Here is a 23993-nt window from a genome sequence, read left to right as displayed (position 1 = left end):
TATGTGAGTAATATTAATAAGTTATGCATAAAACAATTCAATTATCCAATATTATTTGATATTATGTGTAGGACCAAACGCTTGCAGTTTTATCAAATGTTATAGCTGGTGTTAAAGATGCAACTCAAATCTTTTAAATCGTACAATAACTCAAATATTATGTTTCGATTATTATATCAAACAAAGACAATTATTATATCAAACATTGTGCACATATATAGTGGTGATCTAATTAATAGTATTATTTATTTAACGTGAACTGATGCATGATGCACAATGTCTGCAGTGTTAAGAAATGGCAGTTAAACCATACACATGATTACATGAAGATTTAAGCTCTGTTCTTACAACGGCAAATGAAAAATGAATTTCAAACTACACAACTAGGAAAGAATGATAAAGAAAACTTCAAACAAGCTAATAAGTAAACAAGAAATTTACAAACAAAATCTTATTGAGGCTATCACAGAGCTACAGAAGAAAGATCTTCAAAAACCATTTTCATGTCCGGCCGTTCAGCTGCCGAAAGGATACACTTCAGAGCAATCTGAAGCATGGAAGTTAGGCCCTTCGAGACACTTCCCACGCCCTGTGTCCCCAAAATCTCCGCATCAAAGCATTCGTTTTCACGGTTGTCTTCAGCCATTAGCCTCACCCATTCTGACAAATCCACAACTTCAGGATTCCCTGGGATGATATCAGCAGATCTTCTTCCGGTCAAAAGTTCCAGCAAAATGATGCCAAAAGCATAAACGTCGCTCATGAGGGATGGGCAAGGTTTGTTCATGTTAGCAAATTCAGGTGGCCGGTAGCCAAGAGCACCTGCATTCAGCACTTGCTCGGCCGTACCTACTGACGTTAATAATCGGTGGAGACTGTAATCCGTTAAAAGTGTATTTGTGGTGAGAATTTCGATCAAGATATTGGTTGATTTCAGATTTCCATGAGGTATGGCACTTTCGTTGTGTAGATAAGTGAGGCATCGAGCGATATCAATAGCGATTTTGAGCCTTTTCCCAAGCGACAAAGGAGGAAGCGTTCTTGGATCTGTCCCTGAAATTTGTTAAAGCTTCAATATTTTTAGATATCAAATTTAAACAATACGCATATAGGACCCCAACACTTGATAGTGTTATGAAAACAAATTTACACAATTTACCATTAATATAGAGTGCCAAACATGGCGCCTCGATATACTTAGTTATGATCAATTTCTCATGCTCCTTGGGACCCCAATAAAATCCTTGAAGAGAAACTAAATTGGGGTGTCGAATATTTCCTAGTTTCTTTGCCTCTCTTGCGAATTCCTTTCTCCCTTTCGCAATCCCTTCTTTTAGCAATTTTACTGCCAGCAAGTGACCTGAAGCAAGCACAGCCTTATACAGCGTTCCATGGCAACTCATACCAATCGCTTCTGCAGGCGCAGCTGACAGTTCTTCTGCAGTAAATTTCATGGAGTTACCATAAAGATGTAGATCTCCTGCCAGTTTTCCTGGTGAGCAAACCTTTAGAGAATTTGAATTTTCAGGTTGGTGACAAAGCACTGTAGGTGATGTGTTAGCAGACTGGGTGATGGATACAGGACAGGGTACCACTTCAGTTTTTCTTGTTGATTCTTGAAAGTCGCGGTCTTTCCTTTCGTCAACTGCTGAAGAGACATCCCTGTGCTGATGGCCAGATTCTGCACCCACTGAACATAAAATCATAATCAGACTTGGACTATTGATGATGAATCAGGACAATGTTTTCTAAGATGCTCACCTTTTTCACCACCAGTTTCTTTGGAGGTTGTATTAACTCTTTCTCGATGAACTCTGCAGAAGATCACTAAAACCAGTATCACTAAAATGGATGCACCACCGACCACACCAACAATAATGGCCGTTCGGGTTGCAGATTTCATGTGAGAACCATGCCTCCTCAAGCTTAAATTGCCATCGCCTTTCGCTGAAGATGCCTCGTTCGGGAGTATCAGCAAGTAATTTCCAGGATGAAAAGATGAAGAAGGGAAATTCTGTAACCTTCCAGGAACAATCCCAGATAGATTATTGTATGATACGTTAAATTCTTTCATCGTGTCAGGAAGATCATCAGGGATACCACCCTCAAGATCGTTGTTAGATAGGTCAAGGTTTTCCATGAGATGAAATCTACCCAGTTCAGGGGGCAATGAACCCGTAAGTTCATTGTACGAAAGATTTAGACCTATCAGGCTGTAGTTTTGTGAGCTGGTTGCATCGGTGGGTATCATGCCAGAAAATTTGTTCAAAGACAGGTTAATTTCAGTCAATTTTGTGGAGTTAAAAAGGGTAGGAAGAAGGGAACCACTCAGTTGATTTACGCTAAAATCGATAACTTCCAACTCCGGATATGTTCCAAGAACAGGTGGAAGAACACCGCCTAATGAGTTGTTGGAAATCTTTATTGATGCAAGCCTCAAGAACTGAGATGTTTGGTTTGGTAAGAATCCAGTTAATTCGTTTGAGCTCAAGTCGATTACTTCAATATAATTTCCCCAATTCTGAATTCTTGACAAATCTCCTGAGAACATATTGTGACTAAGATCTAGTATTGCACAGTGACCGACTCGTGTAGGTAAGGGGCCGGAAAGCCTGTTATATGATAAATTTAGTGTCCTCAGATTCTCAGAAGTTATACTTCCGATTGGACCTGAATAGAGGCAAACATAAAAACTAGAGCATCACAGAGACAAGAGTAAAATAAACTAAAACACCAGTCTTCTAACAGTAAAAGCTAAAGTTTCTGGTCAAAGTTCACCTCTGAACAACACAACTGCAAGAATAATATAAAAGTTTACAGCAATGCCTCTGGTACACGTACCTTCAAGATGATTGTGGCTTAGATCTAATTCAGACAAGATCATCGAGCTCTCTTGCAAAAGGCCTTGCGGCATTGAACCTGATAACTGGTTGTTTCTAATTTTAAGAACTCTAAGAGATACGACAAAACTAAAAGATGGAACATTTCCGACAAAATGATTATCAGTGGCATCAAACACCTCCAGACTGTCAAAATACGGTATTCCATCGTGAGGGAAGAGTTCTCCAGTCAAGTTATTATGACTAATATTCAGATACTGAATAGACGAAATAAAATCGGGATTTCCTAATCCTAAGTCCAAAGTTCCCGAAAACATATTGCTACTCAAATCAACATGCAACGCGGAATCTAGTTGTCCCAAAAGGGCCATTACATCTCCTACAAAACCATTCCAGCGGAAGTCCAAGTACTTTAGAAGCTCCAGACTAGCAAAACCAGATGGAATTTCTCCTCCCATGCTGTTAAATGAAACATTAGCAAGTACCAGGTTTTTTAAGGTTGTAAATTGAGTAGGGACTGAACCTGTAAACAAATTGCGTGAAAGATCCAAACTTTGCAGAGATTGAAGCAAGCCAATCTCTTTTGTCAGAGTGCCACTCAACTGGTTATTGGAAATACTTAAGTTCTGAAGTTTTTTGAGCCCAGAAATAGCAGAAAATTGGAGTTCTCCGACTAATCCTAAATCATTCAGTGTGATTGAGGTCACACTGCCATTACTGCAAACAATGCCGTACCAATCCTTGGGGCAACCATCAGATTCTAAAGACTTGGGATCCCATGAAACAAGAACTTTCCCGGAAGGATCACTCTGAATTCCCTTTTTGACCTCCAATAATGAATCTATTTCCAATTCTCCAACCGATAATTCTACCAATAACAGTACTACAAAACAAATGAACTGCATTCTTTTCAAGAAGAAATGTGGGATGATAAATATATAGACAATGGCTAAGTTTATTATGAGAAAAAAATGAAGGAATTCCAAAGGCAGGAATGTCGCAAACACAAAAATATCACAAGTAAAAGGTTGAGAGCAAAATCAAAATGCAAATGCGGAACAAGTTCCTACAAAACTAGGTCAGCAATAAATGTGGAACAGTGAAAGCTTTCCCTCACCTTGCTTCCAAATCCGAGCACATTATATAGCAGAATTTAAAACACTCCAATCATTACCTCTAATCATTTAACAACCAAGAGTCCCACAAAAAACCCAACTTTTTATCAACCCAAAAACAAGAAATAGCCTAAAAAGAGTTCTTAATCTGCATGAGAGTAATGCACTAATACTAATCTGCAAACAAAACAAACCCAGAATTTCTTACATTGAATAGTAAAAAGCCCACCTTTTCCTTGCCCAAGAATCAAGAAAAAGAAAAGGTACTGAAAAGAATCCCATAAAGGCTATCCAGCCTTTCTCTCGCCTAGATAGAAAGACACCACAGTGTAGTGGAAAGTAAATGTTACGCGGGTGGCAAGAAACTGAAAGTGACAGGGCCGTGTTATCAAGGGAAAATGGTCAACAGCACAACAAATCACTAGACTTTGAGAAGAGTAGAATTTTGGTTGGTGGGTTTAGTAATTGACTGTAAAAATACAGCCAGAAGAATAAAGGGAAGTGATTCACTGTGGATGGGCACTGAGCAGTACACTGTGGAGTTACACGGAAATTGTGAGAAATATTTTTAAATTTTACAATAATATATTTTTGAATCATTAGTAATACGACATAATCATATGAATAATATATTTGGAAAGTGAAAATTATTGAAAAAAAAAATTATGGATACTATGCCGAATAAAGTCGTGACCTTTCTCCAGGTAGTTTCAAATGCAGCAATATTGACTCTCGAGTGCTAGTTTTACAAATAAAAGTTTCTTATATAGATTTTTTTAATATTTAAGTTTCAATTTGAAAATATATCGAAACAGCTGGTAAAGTGGAGATTGTCGACACTGCAGTGTGTGTATTGCGTGTTGTGTGTGTCTCGGCATCTTTGTTTGTTTTATGTGCATCCAAGATTCATGACAGCTGAGGTTAGTTGGCAGTGAATGGATAAGGATCCGTCCAAATATATTAAAGGCTTTTTTTTTAGAAAAATCAAATTACACATTAGATAAATAAAAAATAACTATATTTATCACTCACGATAGATAAGAGTTATCACCTCAAAACACGGGTGAGGGGTTAGACATAACAAATTATGCAAGGCCATGCACCACATTGTTCGCATATCTACTTGCATCACAAATTTTAACGACTCTTCCAAATTTCAGAAGTTCAAATACATAAATAAATAAAAAAAATAGAACCCAAAGAAGACAAAACCTCATATAAAAAGTTAATATGAAGATTGTGTTAACAACAATAATCCATGAAGAATGACAACAATTTCAACGGCTAGAACCAAGCCTGGATGTCGAATTTCACAAGTCGAAGGAAGCAGTACAAATCCTATCGAGGTGATCTCTAACTACTGCTCCCACAATGAACCGTCCTAAATGATCTTGATATCAAGCATCTACATCCAATATGAATTTTCGTACCGGTGGTTTGAACCACTTTTGTACTTTATCACTTTTTCGATTAAAACGCTGAGATACAAACATATTTCGAACCTCCCTAAATTCTTCAAGAAATGTTGCGGTCCAATGTAATGAAATCCTATTATTTCTGGGATTGGAAATACGTTTCATACTGCACAAATCTTTCCAAATAGCATATAAATTCATGAGAAACAACTCAAAACTCATATTTAGATAACTACATCATCTTTCCACTCACGATCATGGGATATTAGATCTTTTACCATCACTGCCTCATCTAACCCACAATGAGAGCTCCGTCCATGGCCAACCGTGGGATCCAACTATCTGAGAAAGTCTTAATATGATTTCCATTACCTACACACCACATGATACCTCTTTTAATAAGATCTCTGTTATACAATATAGATCATCAAATGTAAGAAGAATTGGATCCCAGCTTTGCTTCTAGAATATCAACATACTTAAAGTATCTCGATTTAATTAAGAACTTGTTACGTGAGCGATGAGGGATCACGAATTATTCTCCAAACCTATTTAGCAACAAGTGCCCGATTAATTAAATTCGCAGAGTCTACGAAATCCCAATCCACCAAATTGCTTTGGTTTGCATAGTCTTCTCCAACGATCCCAATGCATTCCCCACTAGCTAGTTGATTTTGAATTCCACCAAAAATTAGCCCACAATTGCTCCATATCATTGTACAGCAATATTGGGAATTTAAAACATGACATAGAATACGCTGGAATAGCTTGAAGCACTGATTTTATAAACAAAAAAAAACTTACCAGCCCATCCATTAATTTTTTTTAATCAACATTTCCCTTAACCCACCAAATTGAATATGCTTATTACTTGAAGAGAAGGCCAATAAACCAAGATAGATATCACAACTCAACTCATTCTTTGATGTTTTGGTGGAGCAACGATCTAATGCACGTCATATCAAGATGTGACCTTTAACATAGTTCCTCATGTCATATTTCAAATTAGCTCTTGTGGTCCAACAAAGATGACCAACCCACTTTTGCCAATTGGGCCTTTTTTTGTTGGTCTTGTCTCGAACAACACCCAACCTGTGAGGCTACGGTTGTTACTGATACCCAAAACAAATTGGGCTGTTTTTTTTATCTTAATTGGGCTTATCTCGAACAACACCCCTATGATATAATTAGTAAATGAATTCTGATTCGGTTGTCTTTTAATTGGTCATATTATTTTCAATTACGTATTTTCAGATGGTATAATCCAACAGCTATAAAAAAAAAAAAAAAATCATTAATTCTAGTAAGATTAATTGACTATTTGACTCTCTTTTAAGTTTTGCTTAATTAAATTCAAATTTTATTATTTGTACACCATTTTGTACTTTTATTTCACGCAAATAGTGCATTTATAATTTAATTAATTTAAACTTATTTTAGATAATTTATTCATCTTGTCATTCAGGCGACGTGCTTGATCATGTAGGCTTGGCATCCATAGAAAACATGAGTAGATCAATAATAAATTAAATAATACTTTTTTTTAACTTTTTAAATAACTTAAAAAAAATTTTTTGTTTCAAACCATAGTACAGATCTTATTTTTAAATTAAATATCATTATTAAAATGCTTGCTCGAAATATTACGTTGAATTTCTCTCAACTGACATACGTGCTTGCACATTTAGTACTTAGGTTTTCTGTCCACAATAATGTGAAATCATGAAATATTTGAAGATTTTGATTAAATGTATATCAATAACAAAATAAAAACACAAAGTTTCATGTAAAGTCGTTTCACATATCATTTTTGTGATGCGGACATCTTACCGACTCATTAAAATGTATTAATTTTTATGTCAAAAGTATTAGTTTTGACTCGACTCATTCATGAGACCGTCTCACAATAGACCTACTAAAAAACACAATATATTTATTTAATGAAAACTGAGTATAAATAAGTCTCACGTTAAACACCCCTTTATCCGACATGAGCTGTTTATCCTTAATAAATATCATTAATCGAATAACCTTAACTAATCTACTTCTACCACTAAAGATCACTGAAATTTATATTAGCCAGATCACTAAGAAAGAAATTATTCTTTAATTTTATTGTCCACTTTAACCCGCATCAGAAATTGTCTATTAAGCATGAGACACTTCTGACCATGCTCCATGTCTGCCAACCTTGAGATAATAAATTAATTAGGATTCGATTAAATTGTAATTAAATTTATAATGATGTTAATAATTGGTGAGATTGTTATTTAGTAAATGATATTTTTGTAAAAGGGATAGTGGAGATTGTGTGGGTGCATGCGCAATCGCCAGCCAGCCATACATGTTCTCTTGCCTTGCCATAAATGTTGGATGTGTTACCCTTTAGTACCAATTATTTCCATATTCGTGTCTAACTTGGTCACGAAGGATATTAATGAAAAAAGTTTATTTAGTTACTATGTAAATATATTTTTTTTATTTGGCCATTTACAACTGTTAGAATATATTATTGTTAGCTCTTAAGGATAGATTAGTCATTTTAATCTTTTTGTGTTTACCTTAGCTATATAAACATATTTCTTTGTATTCCTTATTCAGTTTTACAATACTACGAATTGAGTTTTTTTGTTCAATTGGATGGAAAAAATTATTCGTATTGGAGTTATGTTATGAAGAATTTCTTGCGGGGGAAATCGATGTGGGGCTATGTCACATGTGTGCGAGACAAGTCTACAGACCAGATGAACCCTGATTATGCCGTGTTATTGGATGTTTGGGAGGCAGATAATTCGAAGATTATTACGTGGATTAATAATTCTGTTGCGCACTCAATAAGTGCTCAATTCGCAAAATACGAGACTGCTAAGGAGGTTTGGGATCATCTGGCACGCTTGTATACACAGTCTAATTTTGTCAAACAATATCAATCGGAGACATATATTCGTGCCCTTTAGCAAAAAGATATGAGCATCCAAGATTTTTATTCTGCCATGTCGACACTAAGGGATCAATTGGCATTAACAGAATCTGCAGAATTGCAAGCATTCTTACCTTATATTGCTCGGAGAGAAGAACAGCGCTTGGTACAGTTTTTTATTGCACTTCGGAATGACTTTGAGGGTCTGTGTGGGACGATTCTTCATCGCAACCATCTTCCTTCTGTTGACTCGGTTGTAAGTGAATTGTTAGCTGAAGAGATTCGTCTTAAGTCTCACGTTGACAAAGGGACAATCCCAATGCAGCTCCTCAACGACCTCAAGATAATCACCAAAACATGTCAAATACGAAGGTTCCTCAAGATGAGTGTGCTTTTTGCAAAGAGAAGGGACACTGGAAAGCTCGATGCCCACTATTATTGAGTAAAGGAAAAGTGCAACCGCAACAGTAACAACAACGACCACCTAACGCTCCATGGAAACTACAACAACAGTATCAGCCATCTCTGAATACTCCATGGAAACCACAGTAGCAAAAGCATCAGCCATCTCAGAACACTCCATGGAAACCTGGTAATCCATCAAACCAGTTGACATATCAACCACCTCAGTCTAACAATGAAGTTGTTGCACCGTCTTTGGATCCGTTTTTGTTTGAGCAGTTTCAATAGTTCCTCGTTTCACGGCCTCATGTTATGTCAGCTTCTTCACATATAGGTTTGTCATCCTCTGGCACTTCAGTTATATCTTCGTCCATCTGGGTCTTGGATTCTGGAGCATCTCATCATATGTCTACTGATTTGTCATCTTTTGCTTCTTTGTCTCACAATTCTTCTATTGAAATTGTGACTGATTATGGTACACTGATGCCATTAGTAGGCGTTGGTTCTCTTGTTACGTGTTGTCTATCTCTTCCTGATGTATACTATATTCTCAATCTTACATTTAATTTTATTTCGGTCAGTCAATTATGTGAGTCTGGATAATTAGTCTACTTCTCTTCTTCAAATTGTTATGTGCAGGACCCGCGATCCCAGAGGTTGATTGGGACAGGCCGTAGACAGGGGGACTTTATGTTTTGGATTATCTCAGAGTATCAGATGTTGCAGCATCTAGTGTGGATCTCTCTTTTTCGCTTGAGTCGGTCATCTTCTATTTTTTATTTATGGCATAATCGTCTAAGACACGTTTCCGCGTCTCGTTTGCAATTTTTAGCATCTACAGGAGCACTAAGAACCTTGAAAAGTCATGATATTTCTGATTGTAGTGGTTGTAAACTGGCAAAATTTTCGGCTTTACCTTTTTATAAAAGTCTATCTTTTTCTCCTACTCCTTTTGATCTTGTTCATTCAGATGTGTGGGGACCATCTCCTGTTCTCACGAAAGGGAGGTCGAGATATTATGTTTCTTTTATTGATGATTGCAATCGTTATTGTTGGGTTTATCTGATGAAACATAGGTCTGATTATCTTGCTATTTTCAATGATTTTAAAGCTCTAGTGAAAAATCAACATTCAACTGTCATCAAGTGCTTTCGTTATGATTTGGGGGGTGAATACACTTCTAATGATTTCTCGCATTTGCTTGCTTCTGATGGTACAATATGTCAAACCTCGTGTAGAGAAACCCCTGACCAAAATGGTGTTGCAGAAAGAAAATATAGACATATTGTTGAAACAGCTCGCTCTTTCTTACTGTCTTCTAATTTTCCTAGTGCATTTTGGGGTGAAGCAATTCTTACCGCTGTTCACGTGATCAATAAAATTCCAACTTCACACAATTCAGGTTTGTCACCCTTTGAAAAAATGTATGGTCATGCTCCTGATTATTCTTCATTACGTGTTTTTTGTTGTGCCTGTTTTGTTCTCCGACAATAGATTGAGCGCAATAAGTTGTCTCCACGTTATGCTCTGTGTGTTTTCATGGGTTATGGTATTGGTCAAAAAGGATATTGTTGTTTTGATCCAATTAGTCGAAAACTATATGTCTCTTGTCATGTTGTGTTCCTTGAACATGTTCCAATCTTTTCTATACCTGTTAGTTCGCATAATATGACACATGCAGATCCTGTTCTTATTAACCCTTTAACCTCCGACACCGACGAGACCTTGCCCACGACCACACCCGAGACTCCTGCTCCTCAAAATCCCCCTACGACAACCCAATCATCTCCTGGCATTGCATATAATCCTCCACTCCATCAGTCCACTCGTGTTCATAATCTACTCAACTACCTGATTTTGCTTACTCGTGTTATTCTAGCTCTTTCGCTTCATTTGTTGCTTCTGTTCATTGTCTCTCTGAGCCTTTATCCTATAGAGAAGCTGTTGGTAATACATTTTGGCAGAAAGCTATGGCTGAGGAACTGACTGCTCTTCATCAGACTCAAACATGGGATTTGGTTCTGTTGCCACCAGGAAAGCACACCATTGGCTCTCGTTGGGTTTACAAGATCAAGACCAAATCTGATGGATCTATTGAACGATACAAAGCTCGTCTTGTTGCTAAAGGTTACTTTTAGAAGCATGGCATGGATTATGAGGAAACATTAGTCCCCGTTGCTAAAATGATGACAGTTCGTACTCTAATTGTTGTTGCTTCTGTTCGTCGATGGAAAATCTCTCAGATGGATGTCAAGAATGCCTTCTTGAATGGCGATCTTCATGAAGAAGTTTTTATGGATCATCCTCCTGGTGTTGCTCACCAACCTGGTGAAGTTTGTATACTTTGTAAGGCTTTTAATGGTCTGAAACATGCTTCTCGTGCTTGGTTTGAGAAATTTTCTATATTGATTACTTCGCATGGGTTTAGTCATAGTCATCATGATTTCGCATTATTTGTCAAGTGTACTCGTGCGGGTCGTATACTTCTGTCTTTATATGTTGATGACATGATAATCACAGGTGATGAATTGATGGTATTGACGCTTTGAAGTCTGAGTTAGCTCGCTGCTTTGCTACGAAGGACTTAGTTTTGCTACGTTACTTTCTAGGAATTGAGCTTGCCTATTCTCCAAAAGATTATCTTTTATCCCAATCAAAGTACATAGCAGATCTATTTGAGCGTGCACGTCTAACTGATAACAAGATAGTTGATACTCTTCTTGAGACCAATGCTCGATACTCTCTGTCGGATAGACCCCCTTTGCCAGATCCTACCTTATATCGTACTATTGTTGGCAGCTTGGTTTATCTCACTGTGACTCGTCCAGATATTGCACATGTTGTTCATGTAGTAAGTCAGTTTGTCTCTGCACCAACTACAGTTCATTGGGCTGTTGTTCTTCGCATTCTCAGGTATCTTCGGGGCACTCAGTTTCAGAGTCTTTTGTTTCCTTCTACTTCCTCCTTAGAGCTGCGTGCATACTCTGATGCTGATTGGGCTGGCGATCCCACGGATCGTAAGTCAACCACTGGATTTTGTATTTTTCTTGGAGATTCTCTTGTCTCTTGGAAAAATAAGAAACAAGTTGTTATCTCTAGATCTTCTACCGAAGCCGAGTATCGTGCTATGGCTTCAACCACTTGCGAGATTGTTTGGTTACGTTGGTTGCTTGCGGATTTTGATATCCTTCTTCGTCATCCTACTCCGTTATATTGTGATAATCATAGTGCAATTCAGATTGCATGCAATTAAGTTTTCCATGAGAGGACAAAGCACATTGAGATCGATTGTCACGTTACTCGTCATCATCTCCAGCTTGGCACCATCACGTTACCTTTTGTTCTTTCTTCTCTGCAGATAGTTGATATGTTTACCAAGGCACATTCCGCTTCGCGCTTTCGTTTTTTGTCTGACAAACTCTCAATGCTTTTAGCTGTAGCATCGTGAGTTTGAGGAGAGATGTTAGAATATATTATTGTTAGCTCTCAAGGATAGATTAGTCATTTTAATCTTTTTTTGTTTACCCTAGCTATGTAAACATATTTCTTTGTATTCTTTATTCAGTTTTACAATACTACGACTTGAGTTTTTCGCTCACTCTCTATTTCTTCAACAACGATAGTTAATTTTGGTAGATGAAAATTCAAAGAAGGTTTTGACAAGTGAAAGTTGAGGTTATTGTTGAACATTATATCCTTAAGAAGATTTCGTCTCGTTCTTGATGCTCTGGTAGATGACAGTTTATTCTAAAAATAAAATATTTCAACTTGTGATAACAATACAGTAAATCACAAGTTCAATAACTAGAAAATGATGTAAACTTTATTTTGTTTCGAAGGAAGAAAACTTCATTATGAATACACACTGTGTTCTGAAAAATCTGAAAAAGTGTGTTCAAATTGATCTTTGATTCATTATTTAGTGTTATTTGTCTACAAGACACGTGATCTTTCAATCATTTGGGGTTGCTCTCTGTTCAACGGTCTGAATAAAACCATCAAAGGACACAATTAGATTGAAATAGTTGCAAAAAACTCAAAAAAACTATGCAACTTTTCTTGAAACAGGGGCCCCGATGCCTAAACACCACTTTTTAGGCACCTAGGGGCCTCCAGTGTGCCTGGACATAGTGTAAGTGGAGTGTTGGGGCGCCCCAACAACTATCTGCGTAGAAATTCCAGGCAACACTTGGGGCGCCCTAGCATTTTTCTTTGCTGTCTAGGAATTTCTCAGGCAATTTTTAGGTGTGAGTTCTATTAGGTTAATCATACATGAGTGAGAGTAGTATTAGATGGGTGACTTCCTGAGAAGTTTTCGTACGTCAAACTACTAACATTATGCCGTTTGATCTGGTTGGTTATGTGAGCCATAAAAAATTGATGTCAGATCTCAATATATAATAAAGTAGGGACTGGGAACCGGATCGGCGCCTCCCTTCTTGCCTGGATTTCCCAGAAACTTTTAGGCATAAGTTCTTTTCTTACTTTGTTTCGTACGAGTTTTTTTCGTCTTCAATGCTTAATTTCAATTCATTAAACCTAAATTTCCAACCGTTAATACATATTAGAGTGTATGTAACATTTTCATGTTTTGTCAATAACTTCCTGAGTTTTTTGGTTGCATCAAAACATACTCGACTTCGTCATCACATTAAATGCAAAGTCAAATTTTAGTTGTATGTCGAGAGATCCTAACTAATTGCTTTCGGACATTTTTGGATACGAAATTATTCACTTTGAACTATATAATTTGTTGGATTAATTACCGGTCCAACTCCCTATGTTTTACCGGTTTTATTCCCAAATTAATCCATCGTCTTACTTTTTTTTCTTGATTTCTGATACCCCTGTAAAGGCCTGGGCCCAATTGGAAAGCCCAGAATAGAGGTCAGCTTCCCGGACACTTCACTTTTTCCCGGACACTTCTCTTCTTCCCGGGCAGTTATTGTAGCCCGGGCTCTTATACAAGCACCCGGGTAACCGACCACCCGAGCCACCTCGAGAATTGAACCACACTCGAGTATGATTGATACAGGCCGTCTAATCTGCCAGAACCACTTGTGCTTGGAGTGTCCTAGAAGTCATCAGAAGTTATGGTATGGGCAGCTGACTTGCCATACTTAATAGGTGGCGCGAGAAACAAGGTACCTACTCATTTTTTACTATAAATAGCATGTATTAATGTCATTTACAGATTCTAAAAAACCTTTGAATTCTCAAGCATTTACATATTTTCTCTCAAATATTGCTTGTGTTCATCTAAAAAGCCTGCTGACTTAAGCATCGGAGTGGCTACGCCGGACACTCCTCCGGCGCCTATTCACGAGTTCCTTTCTTGTTTGCAGGTGATTGTTACATCCATTCTTTCACTCAAATTCCCCAAACATTAGAAATTATTGATTTGACACGTTGGAGCTCCTTACCCGGCTCATCTACTTCAACGAGCTCACATCAATTTCGTTCTACCGTTAAGTTGAAGCTATATATACATATCTACTTATATGAAAGCAGCAATTAATATGTGATGGCCAGTTTTGATACGGTTGCAGGTCAAGAAAAATACACGTGGATTGCATTGCTTTATCCAACCCCACCAAGACTTTGTGCTGTCACAAAATGGCACTTGTGTACGGTTACAACATCCGGTTTTCTTCTTCATCTCATTCCTCTCCGATTCCATTTGCTTACCATCTTGTGCTGTCTTCTCAGCCTCCGAGAGCGTCGACTAGGTGCGTCTTCCCCATGGTTTTGTTCCAGTCTGTTGTGCCACTTATGTTGCTGTTTTCTTACAGCTGTATTTAGTGTTTCGATACACATTGTTCTGTCTCCTCCGCCTCCGAGTGCGTCGACTAGGTGCGTATTCCCCATTGTTTTGTTCCAGTCTGTTGTGCCACTTATGTTGCTGTTTTCCTACGGCTGTATTTAGTGTTTCGATAAGTATCGGGCGGTTGGGATTCGATAAGTGTCGGGCTGTTGGGATTAATTTAGGGCTGTCTTCTTCATGTGTTTGTTGAAGGCCCTTGCTTCTATTTTGTTAAGTAACTGAGCTACCGAAGGAGACATTTTGGCACACTACTGTTTGGCAATTAAAACTCTTGTACGGAATTTTTCCACCAATGATTCGTTTTCCGACTTCGATTACCTATGGCGGTCGTGGTTTTAACGTTTTCTTGCACGTATAGTGATGCTGTGGCTTAGCTTATTGGTTTTGGTGTCCTTCTATGTACTTCGCTTTTGTCCTTACGGTGTTCTCGCTTCTTGGACTCGAGAAGATCTTCCTAGGTTCGTTTGCTCCTCTTGTGTTTCTTTCGATTTCATTGCTTTTGATTTGTTATCGTTGTCCCGCGTTTTGTTTCTAATCTCTTCGTTAGGCAGAAGTTTTTGCTATCTTTTCCTACTTTTGGTTTGCTTGCCTCTTGTTTATGTCTAGGCTTTCTTATTTGTCGAGATTGAGCAGTGTTGAGTGATTAGATTGTTTTTTTACCTTTGTGCTTATGCTGTTGCTTTGGGTTCTTGGCTTTTCCCCTAATATTGGCTTCAAATTATAAAATGTCTTGGCTTGCGTTATATATGAGGGTTCCAAATTCTTTCGCATACTTGTGAAAAGGTTGTNTGCTCCTCTTGTGTTTCTTTCGATTTCATTGCTTTTGATTTGTTATCGTTGTCCCGCGTTTTGTTTCTAATCTCTTCGTTAGGCAGAAGTTTTTGCTATCTTTTCCTACTTTTGGTTTGCTTGCCTCTTGTTTATGTCTAGGCTTTCTTATTTGTCGAGATTGAGCAGTGTTGAGTGATTAGATTGTTTTTTTACCTTTGTGCTTATGCTGTTGCTTTGGGTTCTTGGCTTTTCCCCTAATATTGGCTTCAAATTATAAAATGTCTTGGCTTGCGTTATATATGAGGGTTCCAAATTCTTTCGCATACTTGTGAAAAGGTTGTGGCTATATTTGACGTTATTCTAGAAAATTGGGCTCACATTTATTTGACAAAATGTATCAATTAAAATTTCTTACTAATGTCCATTTTGCGCCAACAAGTGTACAACCTCTCCTGTTTTGGTAAGAAATAACCATTAATCTTCTGGAAAAAAAATTTTGGTTGGTTAAAGGCTGAAGTAATGTCATACTTGGGTAAAACTTTAGAAGTTCAGCTTTCTTTAATATTCAACAGTTTTACAAGTTTGTAAATTTATCTAAATGTCAGGCGCCGTTCCATTTTGTTAGCTGTTATTTTTTTCCCCTTCGTCCACTAACTTTGACAGTGCTGATTTGTTGTTAAAAAGATCAACTAAGATGCAGCATCACTCGAAGCAATGCTACTTTTGTAATCGGTGTCAGTCAACTAAGAACGCATTTTGGCTTTGACAGAAACAGATATTCAACGTATGTCACCTAAAGATATTAAAAAAAACCCTATAAGAAACATAGCAATGTGCCTATATATAGATACATCAAGTTGGGAATTTATTGTCGAAAAATATAGGCCGTAGCAATAAATTGACAAATTGTAAACCCGTAGGCTCTCCCCTCTGTTGACTCTGGTTAAAAGTTGTTTTGTGAGCTTGGCAAGTGATATATCGGTATATTACTTCGCTTGAATAGGTTGTTCTTTGTTGACTTGTAGGTTTATTTTGGGGTTGCTATATTGACCTATCATTACGAATATTCAATACAACAAAACTATGTCTGGTTCATCAGCTCGCACTATATACAGGTTTGGCATTTTATTCCAACGTTATTAGTTTAGAATTTAATACTCTTGGTTTTTTGTTGTATGTATAGTTTTTTCTTTTTTCTTTTTTTTTTTATCTTTTTACCTTGAAAAGTTCTTTCCCATTACCCTTAGTGTTGCCAAATCATAGGTTAAATTAGGTTTTTTTAGGTGTTATAGTCAGCTTAATTTCACAGTATCGTATATCAACGAACAACACAATCTTAAAATTAGATATTTTTTATTTGTTTGATATTATAACTTAGTGCCGCTATTGAAGTGGTGGCTTTATAAGAAATACCATAATCTCTACTAATATCTAAAATACCATAATTAATTTATTCAAAGAAAATAAAAAAAACCATAATTTATGACAAGTTGTGGCAGTTGGCACTATAAGGAATAATGTTTTCAACCCTGCTTTGTTCATGAGACGAAATAATAAGTTATTTATAATATGATGATAACTGAAATATATGGATTAAATTATGTCATAACATTTGTCAATAATTAGAAATGACTAATCTACTTGTACTGATGTGGCCAAAATCAATCGCAACATGTGTCATAAACCATCTATGACTCACGTTACTTCATATAACATATATAAATTCATCTACTTTCTTCTATTCGATACGTAGGTATTTGAAAATTTCAATATTTCTCCTTCAATATCTACACGAACTTCTTCTAAACCAAGTCCACTGGAAAACAACCGTTATTGTGAATGTATCGACTGCAGTCAATGTTACTACAACAATCTATTTCAAAAAGAAATCGAAAACCTAATAAAAAGATTTTACTCGAACCCAGTTTGGGCCATTATCTTGCGCAGAGCACTTAATATGGAATCAAAGATTTTTCTTCTCCTAGACTACGCAGCCGATATCGAAACAGAGCCAGATATCAACATTATCCGCCAAATCCAGTATGTACTTAAACAAATACTAAACATTTATCTTACCGTCTAGAAAACGTTCAATTACAAAACATCTATATCGACCTACTAGAAACTCTGGATTAAGTTCTACAAAACCAACGTTCATGAAACTTGTTTTTATTTATTCTTTACGACGCTTTACTTTCGTTATGTTACAAAACATAAATAGCCATTATTATTGTTATTGATTGACCAAATTTTTTTGTTGACATAGCTACTGTTAACCATTTGAAGATGTGTATCACTTGACATGTTACTGATAAAATTGCCAATGTCTGATGTATCTACCTGGTCNCTCAATAGGTTAAGATCATATGCTTACATTTTCTCAATATTTTTGTTTAAAATCAATTAAATTTCTATTATTAGATACCGGTAAATACATAAGAATTAACTCACCTTGTTATTGGATTTATTTTTATCAGGTACAATCCAACGGTCGGAAACAGATATTAAAATAAGCTTGTAATATTGTGAATATAACTAGGCGTTTTGTACTTTCTAAGTATGTAATATCTAAAAATTTTCATAAAATATCTGTAAATTATCATGTTTTTATCATGTCTAGACTTTCTTAATATTATGCTAGCAAGATGCAGCCTAGCTATAGCTTGTTTTTCAGTTTTAACAACACTACCAATATCTAACAAAATAAAAATATGATAAATGTGATATAAATGTATGAAAAATTCTTCAGCCTCTACTTATATTTTTATACACTTCATTATCTCAACAAATCAAAAACCTCTATTTTTGAGAAATATAGATGTTAGAATCAAATCAAACATTTCGAATGTAAAATATACATATTATTGACCCCCTGAATTTTTTCCTTTTGGTTTAAAAAAATACTATTTACAGATATATACTATTTAACGTAATTTATACCTGATTTCTTATAAACACCATTATTTATACGATATAATGCATCAAAATTTTTCCTAAATATTAAGTATACAAATATAAACATATATTTATCATCTTTACATTAAAAACCTATCGTTTGTTGCACAACAAATCTGGGTAAACACCTCAATTTTTGAGGTGGCGATACCTAGTATATATATATATATATATATGTAGAACTTCGATATACCTCTGGGGTCAACTGTTATTAATTTAATAATTGGGACTACATATCCTTGCATTGTACACTTTCTAAAATTACCTTGAGAAAAAAAAAATATTTATTACGTGATTGAAAGAATCACACACCAAATAATTTATAATAAAGAATGATTTAAAAATCTCCTTTTTCTTCTTCAATTAAAAAAATCATTTATAGCACTAAAAAGCTTGATTTCTGGAGAAAAATAGATATCGGTAGAGCTTCTCCATATTTGGTCCGATCCAACTTAGCTTTGATTATAAAACAAATAAATAAAAATTTAATTTAATTAAAGTTATTGGCCATTACCAAGGAGACAATTCATGCTTTGACATTATCTAACCATCACCACTTGTATTTGTTAACTGGGGAAACTGCAGCAGAACGTGAAGTGATTTATTGTTTAAGGTTTATGATTATATAAAATAATTGTGATCTAACACCAGCCATTTGCTATAATTTTTTTTAAGAATTCTTTTGTCATGTGCATACCTGCTTGATTCTTGCAGTTAACAAAGTTTTCAAATGAATGAAAAGACAGGAATTACTGTCCCAGTTTACTAAATTATATAAGAGTGACAAAAAAACACAGCCAACATAGAAATAGAACTGCACAACACAGTAATAGACTTGTAAACCTCAGATTATGGTTGTACAAACAAATACCAGATAGAGAAACCTTGAATGAAATTAAAGCTAACATTTATAAATCTATCACTTATTTATTACAACCTTGCCTTGGCCTTTACAGAGAACACCATGATAATAATAAATGAGTGATATAATTCCACCCGATGGGGGCTGTGAGTTTCTTAGTACCATATTGCAAGGTCCGGCTTCGAGAGATTGGTACTTGGAACTCCGTGAAAATGATCTGTGTAATCAACGGTTGGGATGCTGAAAGGAGAACCGAACATTAGTTGGAAATTTTCGGGTGTGTTGGAGGTGAAAGGCGAAGTTGTAATCTTGCACTGGTCGAATCGGTCTTGTGGACCAAATATTGATGGATTTGAAGGCAAGTTATTGTCTTCGAACATGTTATTTTCCAACATCATTGATTGACCATGAATGTAGCCTTGTTGGCACTTTGAGTTCTTGTTTCCTTGGACATTAGTATCATAGAAAGACATAAGATCGTTGATTGTCCTTTGCCCGTCTTCTGGAACTCCGAGTCCTGAGAGATCAAAGGGATGTGGGTTGGGATTGACAGGTGTTGCAGACGGCTTTGGCTGGACAAAAGATTGTGAAAAGACGACTGGTTTCACTTCATTCAAGTTGAAGTTCGACACCGCAAATTCTGGAGAATGTTTGCAAGGGCAAGAAAGTTGGTGGTTGTCCCTGGAAGTTCTGTCCTGAAAACCATGGCGCAGTTCGCTATTTGGGCACCCAAGAAACTCACACGTGAATATCTTATGATCCATCATGATGTCAAGTTCATTGCATGGTTTTCTCTTCCTGGAGAAATCGAAACTCGTGATCAACTCGTCTTTGATTGCATGAGCTTGTTGTTGAACTTGAACTGTTAGCCGATCTTGGAAACTCTCCATCGGTATATTCAAGATAACAGGATTCGGCTTTTGCTCTTGCATCTCAAAGTTAGACTCATCGTTGGCTCCTTCAACATCATACTCACTACCATCGTTCATAACAAGCGTCCCATTGCCACCAGATGAAGATAATGGCAGACAGCGATCCGGGTAAAGTTCTCTGGCCAAAGCTTCCTCCTGGTTGATTATAGCCAGCCAAGTTGCGCTCTCTTTGGCCGTCATCTTGTCTTGCAAGCATTTTGACTGCCTTACAAGATTCCGAATCTTTGCAATATCTGGAAACATATGCTTGATTACTGCCGTTAAAACTGCCACCTTCCAGGACTTCTTCAGATCATGAGGCTTCTTATATGGAGGAGGGCCATTATCCTTCTGCAAACCTAACAGTACCCACCATTCCTCCTTCCCACTAGGCCACCAAGGAGGTGGCACACCTTTCTCCAATGGAAACCGTCTCTGCGGCGGATCACAGTGCTGCATCAAAGCAGACAACAGCGAGCCGAGGGTTGTATCTTGGAGCTCCTGCAAGGTATGTGGAGTAGGGCCAAAAAGACTAGAGCCTTCATCCTTTCCAGGGATCTCATTATCTGCCTTATATTTCACTATAGCGGCTGGCCCATTACGGTCAAATCTGACTCTATCCTTCCACCACTCTCTGAGATTATCAGAGGCACCACTCACAGGCTTTCCTTTCTCTGGTATAATCCCATAGACGAAACCTTGAGCTTTGCAAACTTCCATCATCTTTAACATGTATTTCAAGATCCCATCTTGCGCCCTGGACATCTTCTTCCTCCTCGCCTGCTCTTGCGATTGCCGCTGTTTGTCAGAATCTACACCTTCTTTCCCCTTGTTCATTTCCTTGAGCCTTTTTAGCCTTAATTTATCCCTCCACATCCTCCTCTCCAGTTCATCCACATCCATCTCTTCATCCGTGTAGTCATCCTCCACGCCTTGCTCAGTTTCTGGCTCTGGCTCTGGCTCAGCAGATTGCGGGGGAAAGAGACCTGCTCCCTTGATAGGACCGGAAGAGTAGAATTCAAGATCGCCACAAAATCCCATATCTTCGAACATCATCATTGTATATGCCACAGAAACACTCTAAAGTTGGAACAAGACTTGCAGAATCTGGAAGGGTACACGGTAGATTCAAATGGAAGGTTCAAAATCACTCCACCGAATCAAGAGATTTTGCTGCCAGCGTGAAGAGGGATCAGAAATATGCGATGACCTGCAAATACGGATGGTCCAATCAAAATAAAAATAATATGTAATTTCACGGTTTGAAAGATAAACACCTTGATCACAGGATTCATTAAGTTACAGTGTAAAAAAAGCAAAGTCAAAAAAACAAAATATCACAGCAAGCACATGAACAACAACCAAAAAAGGCAGGATAAAGAGGCTTTCGTATCACAAATCTGTAATGATAAAACTGTGCAAAATTTCATAAAAAATGGAGAGAGAGAGAGAGAGAGAGAGAGAAATGAAAAAAACAGACCTGAACAGGCCACAGAGCAAGACAAGAATGAATTCAACGAATCTTGAACCAGATTTCCAAGGAAACTGGCAGAAGATTTCCAGAATCTGCAGGGAAAAAATGAAAACGAAGATCAACGCCCTTTCAAAATTCTCATATCCACAACTTTTGATATCTTTCACCACCAAAATATCAAATACGCAGCATAAACAAGAAAAAAATGCCGAAAACAACTAACCCCCTCATAGGAGAAAAACAAACCAGAAACCAACTAAAAATAGAAGCAAAAGCAAAAACCAAAATCACAAAAACGCAACCTTGAATCAGTAACAGTCAAGAAATATCTTGTCACTTACCCAAGAAAGAAACAGGAAAAAAGATTTATCCCTTTTTGACTCGATAGTTTACCTCTTATGTGATTTATTACTACTACAACTCTTCCCTCCCTCACAGAATAATTGACCCTCGACAGAAATAGAAAGAGAAAGAAACAGGAAGGTAGCCAAGAAAACGATTGAATAGTAAAGTAAGAATTCTATCTCATTTATACATACATGTATAACTATTATTTAGATATAAACTACGTATGCGTGTGTTGTTTGTTCGTGGGAAGGTGAAAAGTGTCGGCAATCGGTAAAACTACAGAGCAATTAATTACAGAGTCCGTGTGAAAATATTTATGGGATTCGAGTAAATTAATGAGAGGAAGAAACGGGCCAGATTCAATCTGGGATTTGGAGAAGTGTTTATTTTATTATGGATTCTTCATTTATGACTCTCGACTGAATTCTTTCGAGCGTAGAAGTTTGAGTGTATTTAAGGCACGTGAACTTTTTCTCTAAACTACACTCTATTTATTTAGTTTTATTATATTATATTTCTAATATGTATTTTTCTTTTAACTTTCCTTTTTATCAATTTTAAAAATACTTTATTATTAATGATTTGAAATGTTAAATTAAATTTCAGTTAACGTAAAAATAATAAATATATAACTAGTTTTTTTTTTATTTGATTTGCTCGAATAGCTTTGGTCTTTTTAATTATTATAAACAAGATGTATTTAATTTTTTTGTGTTCAAGTTTTTTTTGTTGATTTGATGAGTATATGTTTATGGAAAAAAATGGTGAAATATTATATTTTATGCAAAAAAAAAAAAAAATTAACATCTAACGGATAAAGACTGTGTAGATTACTCTTTTATCTTATTTATCTTCTTTTTTTCATTTTACTTACTAAATAAATACTCAAACGATTTTATTTATTAATGAAAAATATATATGTGGATCTATATCTTTTAATTTAATTTTAATCATGTCGCGAATTCTTGTTTTGAAATATTAGGGTCGAATTGGTTGGCAAAAAAATATCATCGTTCAATTATTTTTAAAAAAAAAGTTGAAAACAAGTCGAATTAATTTCAGGTGCAAGTCATTATCAAAACCAAATTCTTTTTTTAATAAAATTGGATTATCAGTTAAAACATAAAAACATGACTTGTGGCCCTGGTTTTGTTCTCCTAACCAAAATTATGTAACTTCTGAGAATATTCAACTAATGATATCGAAAGAGTATGTCTTTTGAACGACGGTCTCATCGATTTTTATTCGTGAGTCGGGTCAATCATGCTTATATCTATAATAAAAATTAATATTTTTTTAGGTCTATCAAAATTGACCCATGAAATCATCTCACAAAGTTTTCGTGATATCGCAAATATTAATGTTCGTAGAGCCATTCTATCATTTTTCCCCCCTCTGAAATGTATACTTCACCCATTTTTGTCAATCTTCTTCATTATCATAAGTTATATTATTTATCACAAGGAGAAAAAATTGGATTCCACAAATTATTTATTTTATTGATCAAAATTTGAAAACTCAAATTAATTTTGTGGAATCGATCGGAACGGAATTGGTAGTTTATAGATAGAAAATATTATGATGTAATTCATAATTTATCATCAAATTATTTGTATACATCTTTATATATATTTGTTGAATTTCAAATTTTTTTATGACATGAAAACTCATAACAGCTATGTTTATACGGTGTTAATTCCGAAATAACGCAATAAATTTCAAATCCTATTTTAATATTTTATATTTTTATTTTTGGTCAACGTGATCATTCCAAATATTTATATATTTGAATAATTTAAAATACAAATTATTAGTCAACTCTTCGTATCCAAATTATTGGACACAATGACAATCAATATTTTACTTTCCATGACTTTTGATGCACAACTCATCTCTTTGAATATATTATTTTAATTTTTTATTTTATTTTACTTTCAAAGTCAATTTGCATTAAAATAATTCGGATTATCGACAGTTGATAATGTCACATACACACGAGTTTAATTAATTAAAATAGAACCAAACCAAATTAGATAACTAATAATAATAATCTTATTATAAATAATAAGGCCGATGATGACTGTTATGGTAGTTAATACATTAGCATTTGTTAAATACAAAAACTCCAATGAGACTGTCTCACGGGTCAATTTTGT

General features: G+C 36.0%; 3 protein-coding genes across 6 annotated transcripts; 1 reads left to right on the top strand and 2 right to left on the bottom strand.

Moving 5' to 3' along the window:
- Positions 1-267: 267 nt before the first annotated feature.
- Positions 268-4470, bottom strand: LOC140956867 (probable inactive receptor kinase At5g10020). Its single transcript, XM_073413773.1, has 4 exons — positions 2842-4470; positions 1762-2670; positions 1160-1690; positions 268-1053 (listed from the first exon to the last, which is right to left on the bottom strand). The coding sequence occupies exons 1-4, from the start codon at positions 3743-3745 to the stop codon at positions 464-466; spliced, it is 2934 nt and encodes a 977-aa protein (XP_073269874.1). The 5' UTR covers positions 3746-4470; the 3' UTR covers positions 268-463.
- Positions 4471-9004: 4534 nt separating this feature from the next.
- On the top strand, positions 9005-10830 carry LOC140957219 (uncharacterized). Its single transcript, XM_073414354.1, has 4 exons — positions 9005-9167; positions 9663-10094; positions 10374-10512; positions 10572-10830. Exons 1-4 carry the CDS (start codon positions 9005-9007, stop codon positions 10828-10830), a joined length of 993 nt encoding a protein of 330 aa, XP_073270455.1.
- Positions 10831-18973: 8143 nt separating this feature from the next.
- Positions 18974-22197, bottom strand: LOC140957028 (protein ETHYLENE INSENSITIVE 3-like). 4 transcript variants are annotated; one of them, XM_073414074.1, is made up of 3 exons: positions 21831-22196; positions 21496-21581; positions 18974-21225 (listed from the first exon to the last, which is right to left on the bottom strand). In XM_073414074.1, exon 3 carries the CDS (start codon positions 21072-21074, stop codon positions 19260-19262), a length of 1815 nt encoding a protein of 604 aa, XP_073270175.1. In that variant the 5' UTR covers positions 21075-21225; positions 21496-21581; positions 21831-22196; the 3' UTR covers positions 18974-19259. The 4 variants fall into 4 exon arrangements, with proteins under 4 accessions (XP_073270175.1, XP_073270176.1, XP_073270177.1 ...); XM_073414075.1 differs by having other exon boundaries at positions 21883-22196; XM_073414076.1 differs by lacking the exon at positions 21496-21581 and having other exon boundaries at positions 21831-22197.
- Between the last annotated feature and the right edge of the window lie 1796 nt (positions 22198-23993).

The sequence above is a fragment of the Primulina huaijiensis genome, chromosome 14 (genome assembly GCF_012295235.1).
Source record: "Primulina huaijiensis isolate GDHJ02 chromosome 14, ASM1229523v2, whole genome shotgun sequence".
Classification (NCBI taxonomy): Eukaryota; Viridiplantae; Streptophyta; class Magnoliopsida; order Lamiales; family Gesneriaceae; genus Primulina; species Primulina huaijiensis.
This window is presented reverse-complemented; position numbering and strand designations above follow the sequence as displayed.

Excerpts from the sequence above, each read along its gene's own strand:
- LOC140957219 (XM_073414354.1), top strand. The coding sequence starts at position 9,005 with ATGTCAGCTTCTTCACATATAGGTTTGTCATCCTCTGGCACTTCAGTT. Across the intron at positions 9,168-9,662 it reads TGAAATTGTGACTGATTATG|ATGTGTGGGGACCATCTCCT; the intron begins GTACACTGATGC and ends TTGTTCATTCAG. Across the intron at positions 10,513-10,571 it reads TATAATCCTCCACTCCATCA|CTCTTTCGCTTCATTTGTTG; the intron begins GTCCACTCGTGT and ends GTGTTATTCTAG.
- LOC140956867 (XM_073413773.1), bottom strand. The coding sequence starts at position 3,745 with ATGCAGTTCATTTGTTTTGTAGTACTGTTATTGGTAGAATTATCGGTT. Across the intron at positions 2,671-2,841 it reads AAGCCACAATCATCTTGAAG|GTCCAATCGGAAGTATAACT; the intron begins GTACGTGTACCA and ends GCCTCTATTCAG. Across the intron at positions 1,691-1,761 it reads AGAAACTGGTGGTGAAAAAG|TGGGTGCAGAATCTGGCCAT; the intron begins GTGAGCATCTTA and ends TTTTATGTTCAG.
- LOC140957028 (XM_073414076.1), bottom strand. The coding sequence starts at position 21,074 with ATGATGATGTTCGAAGATATGGGATTTTGTGGCGATCTTGAATTCTAC.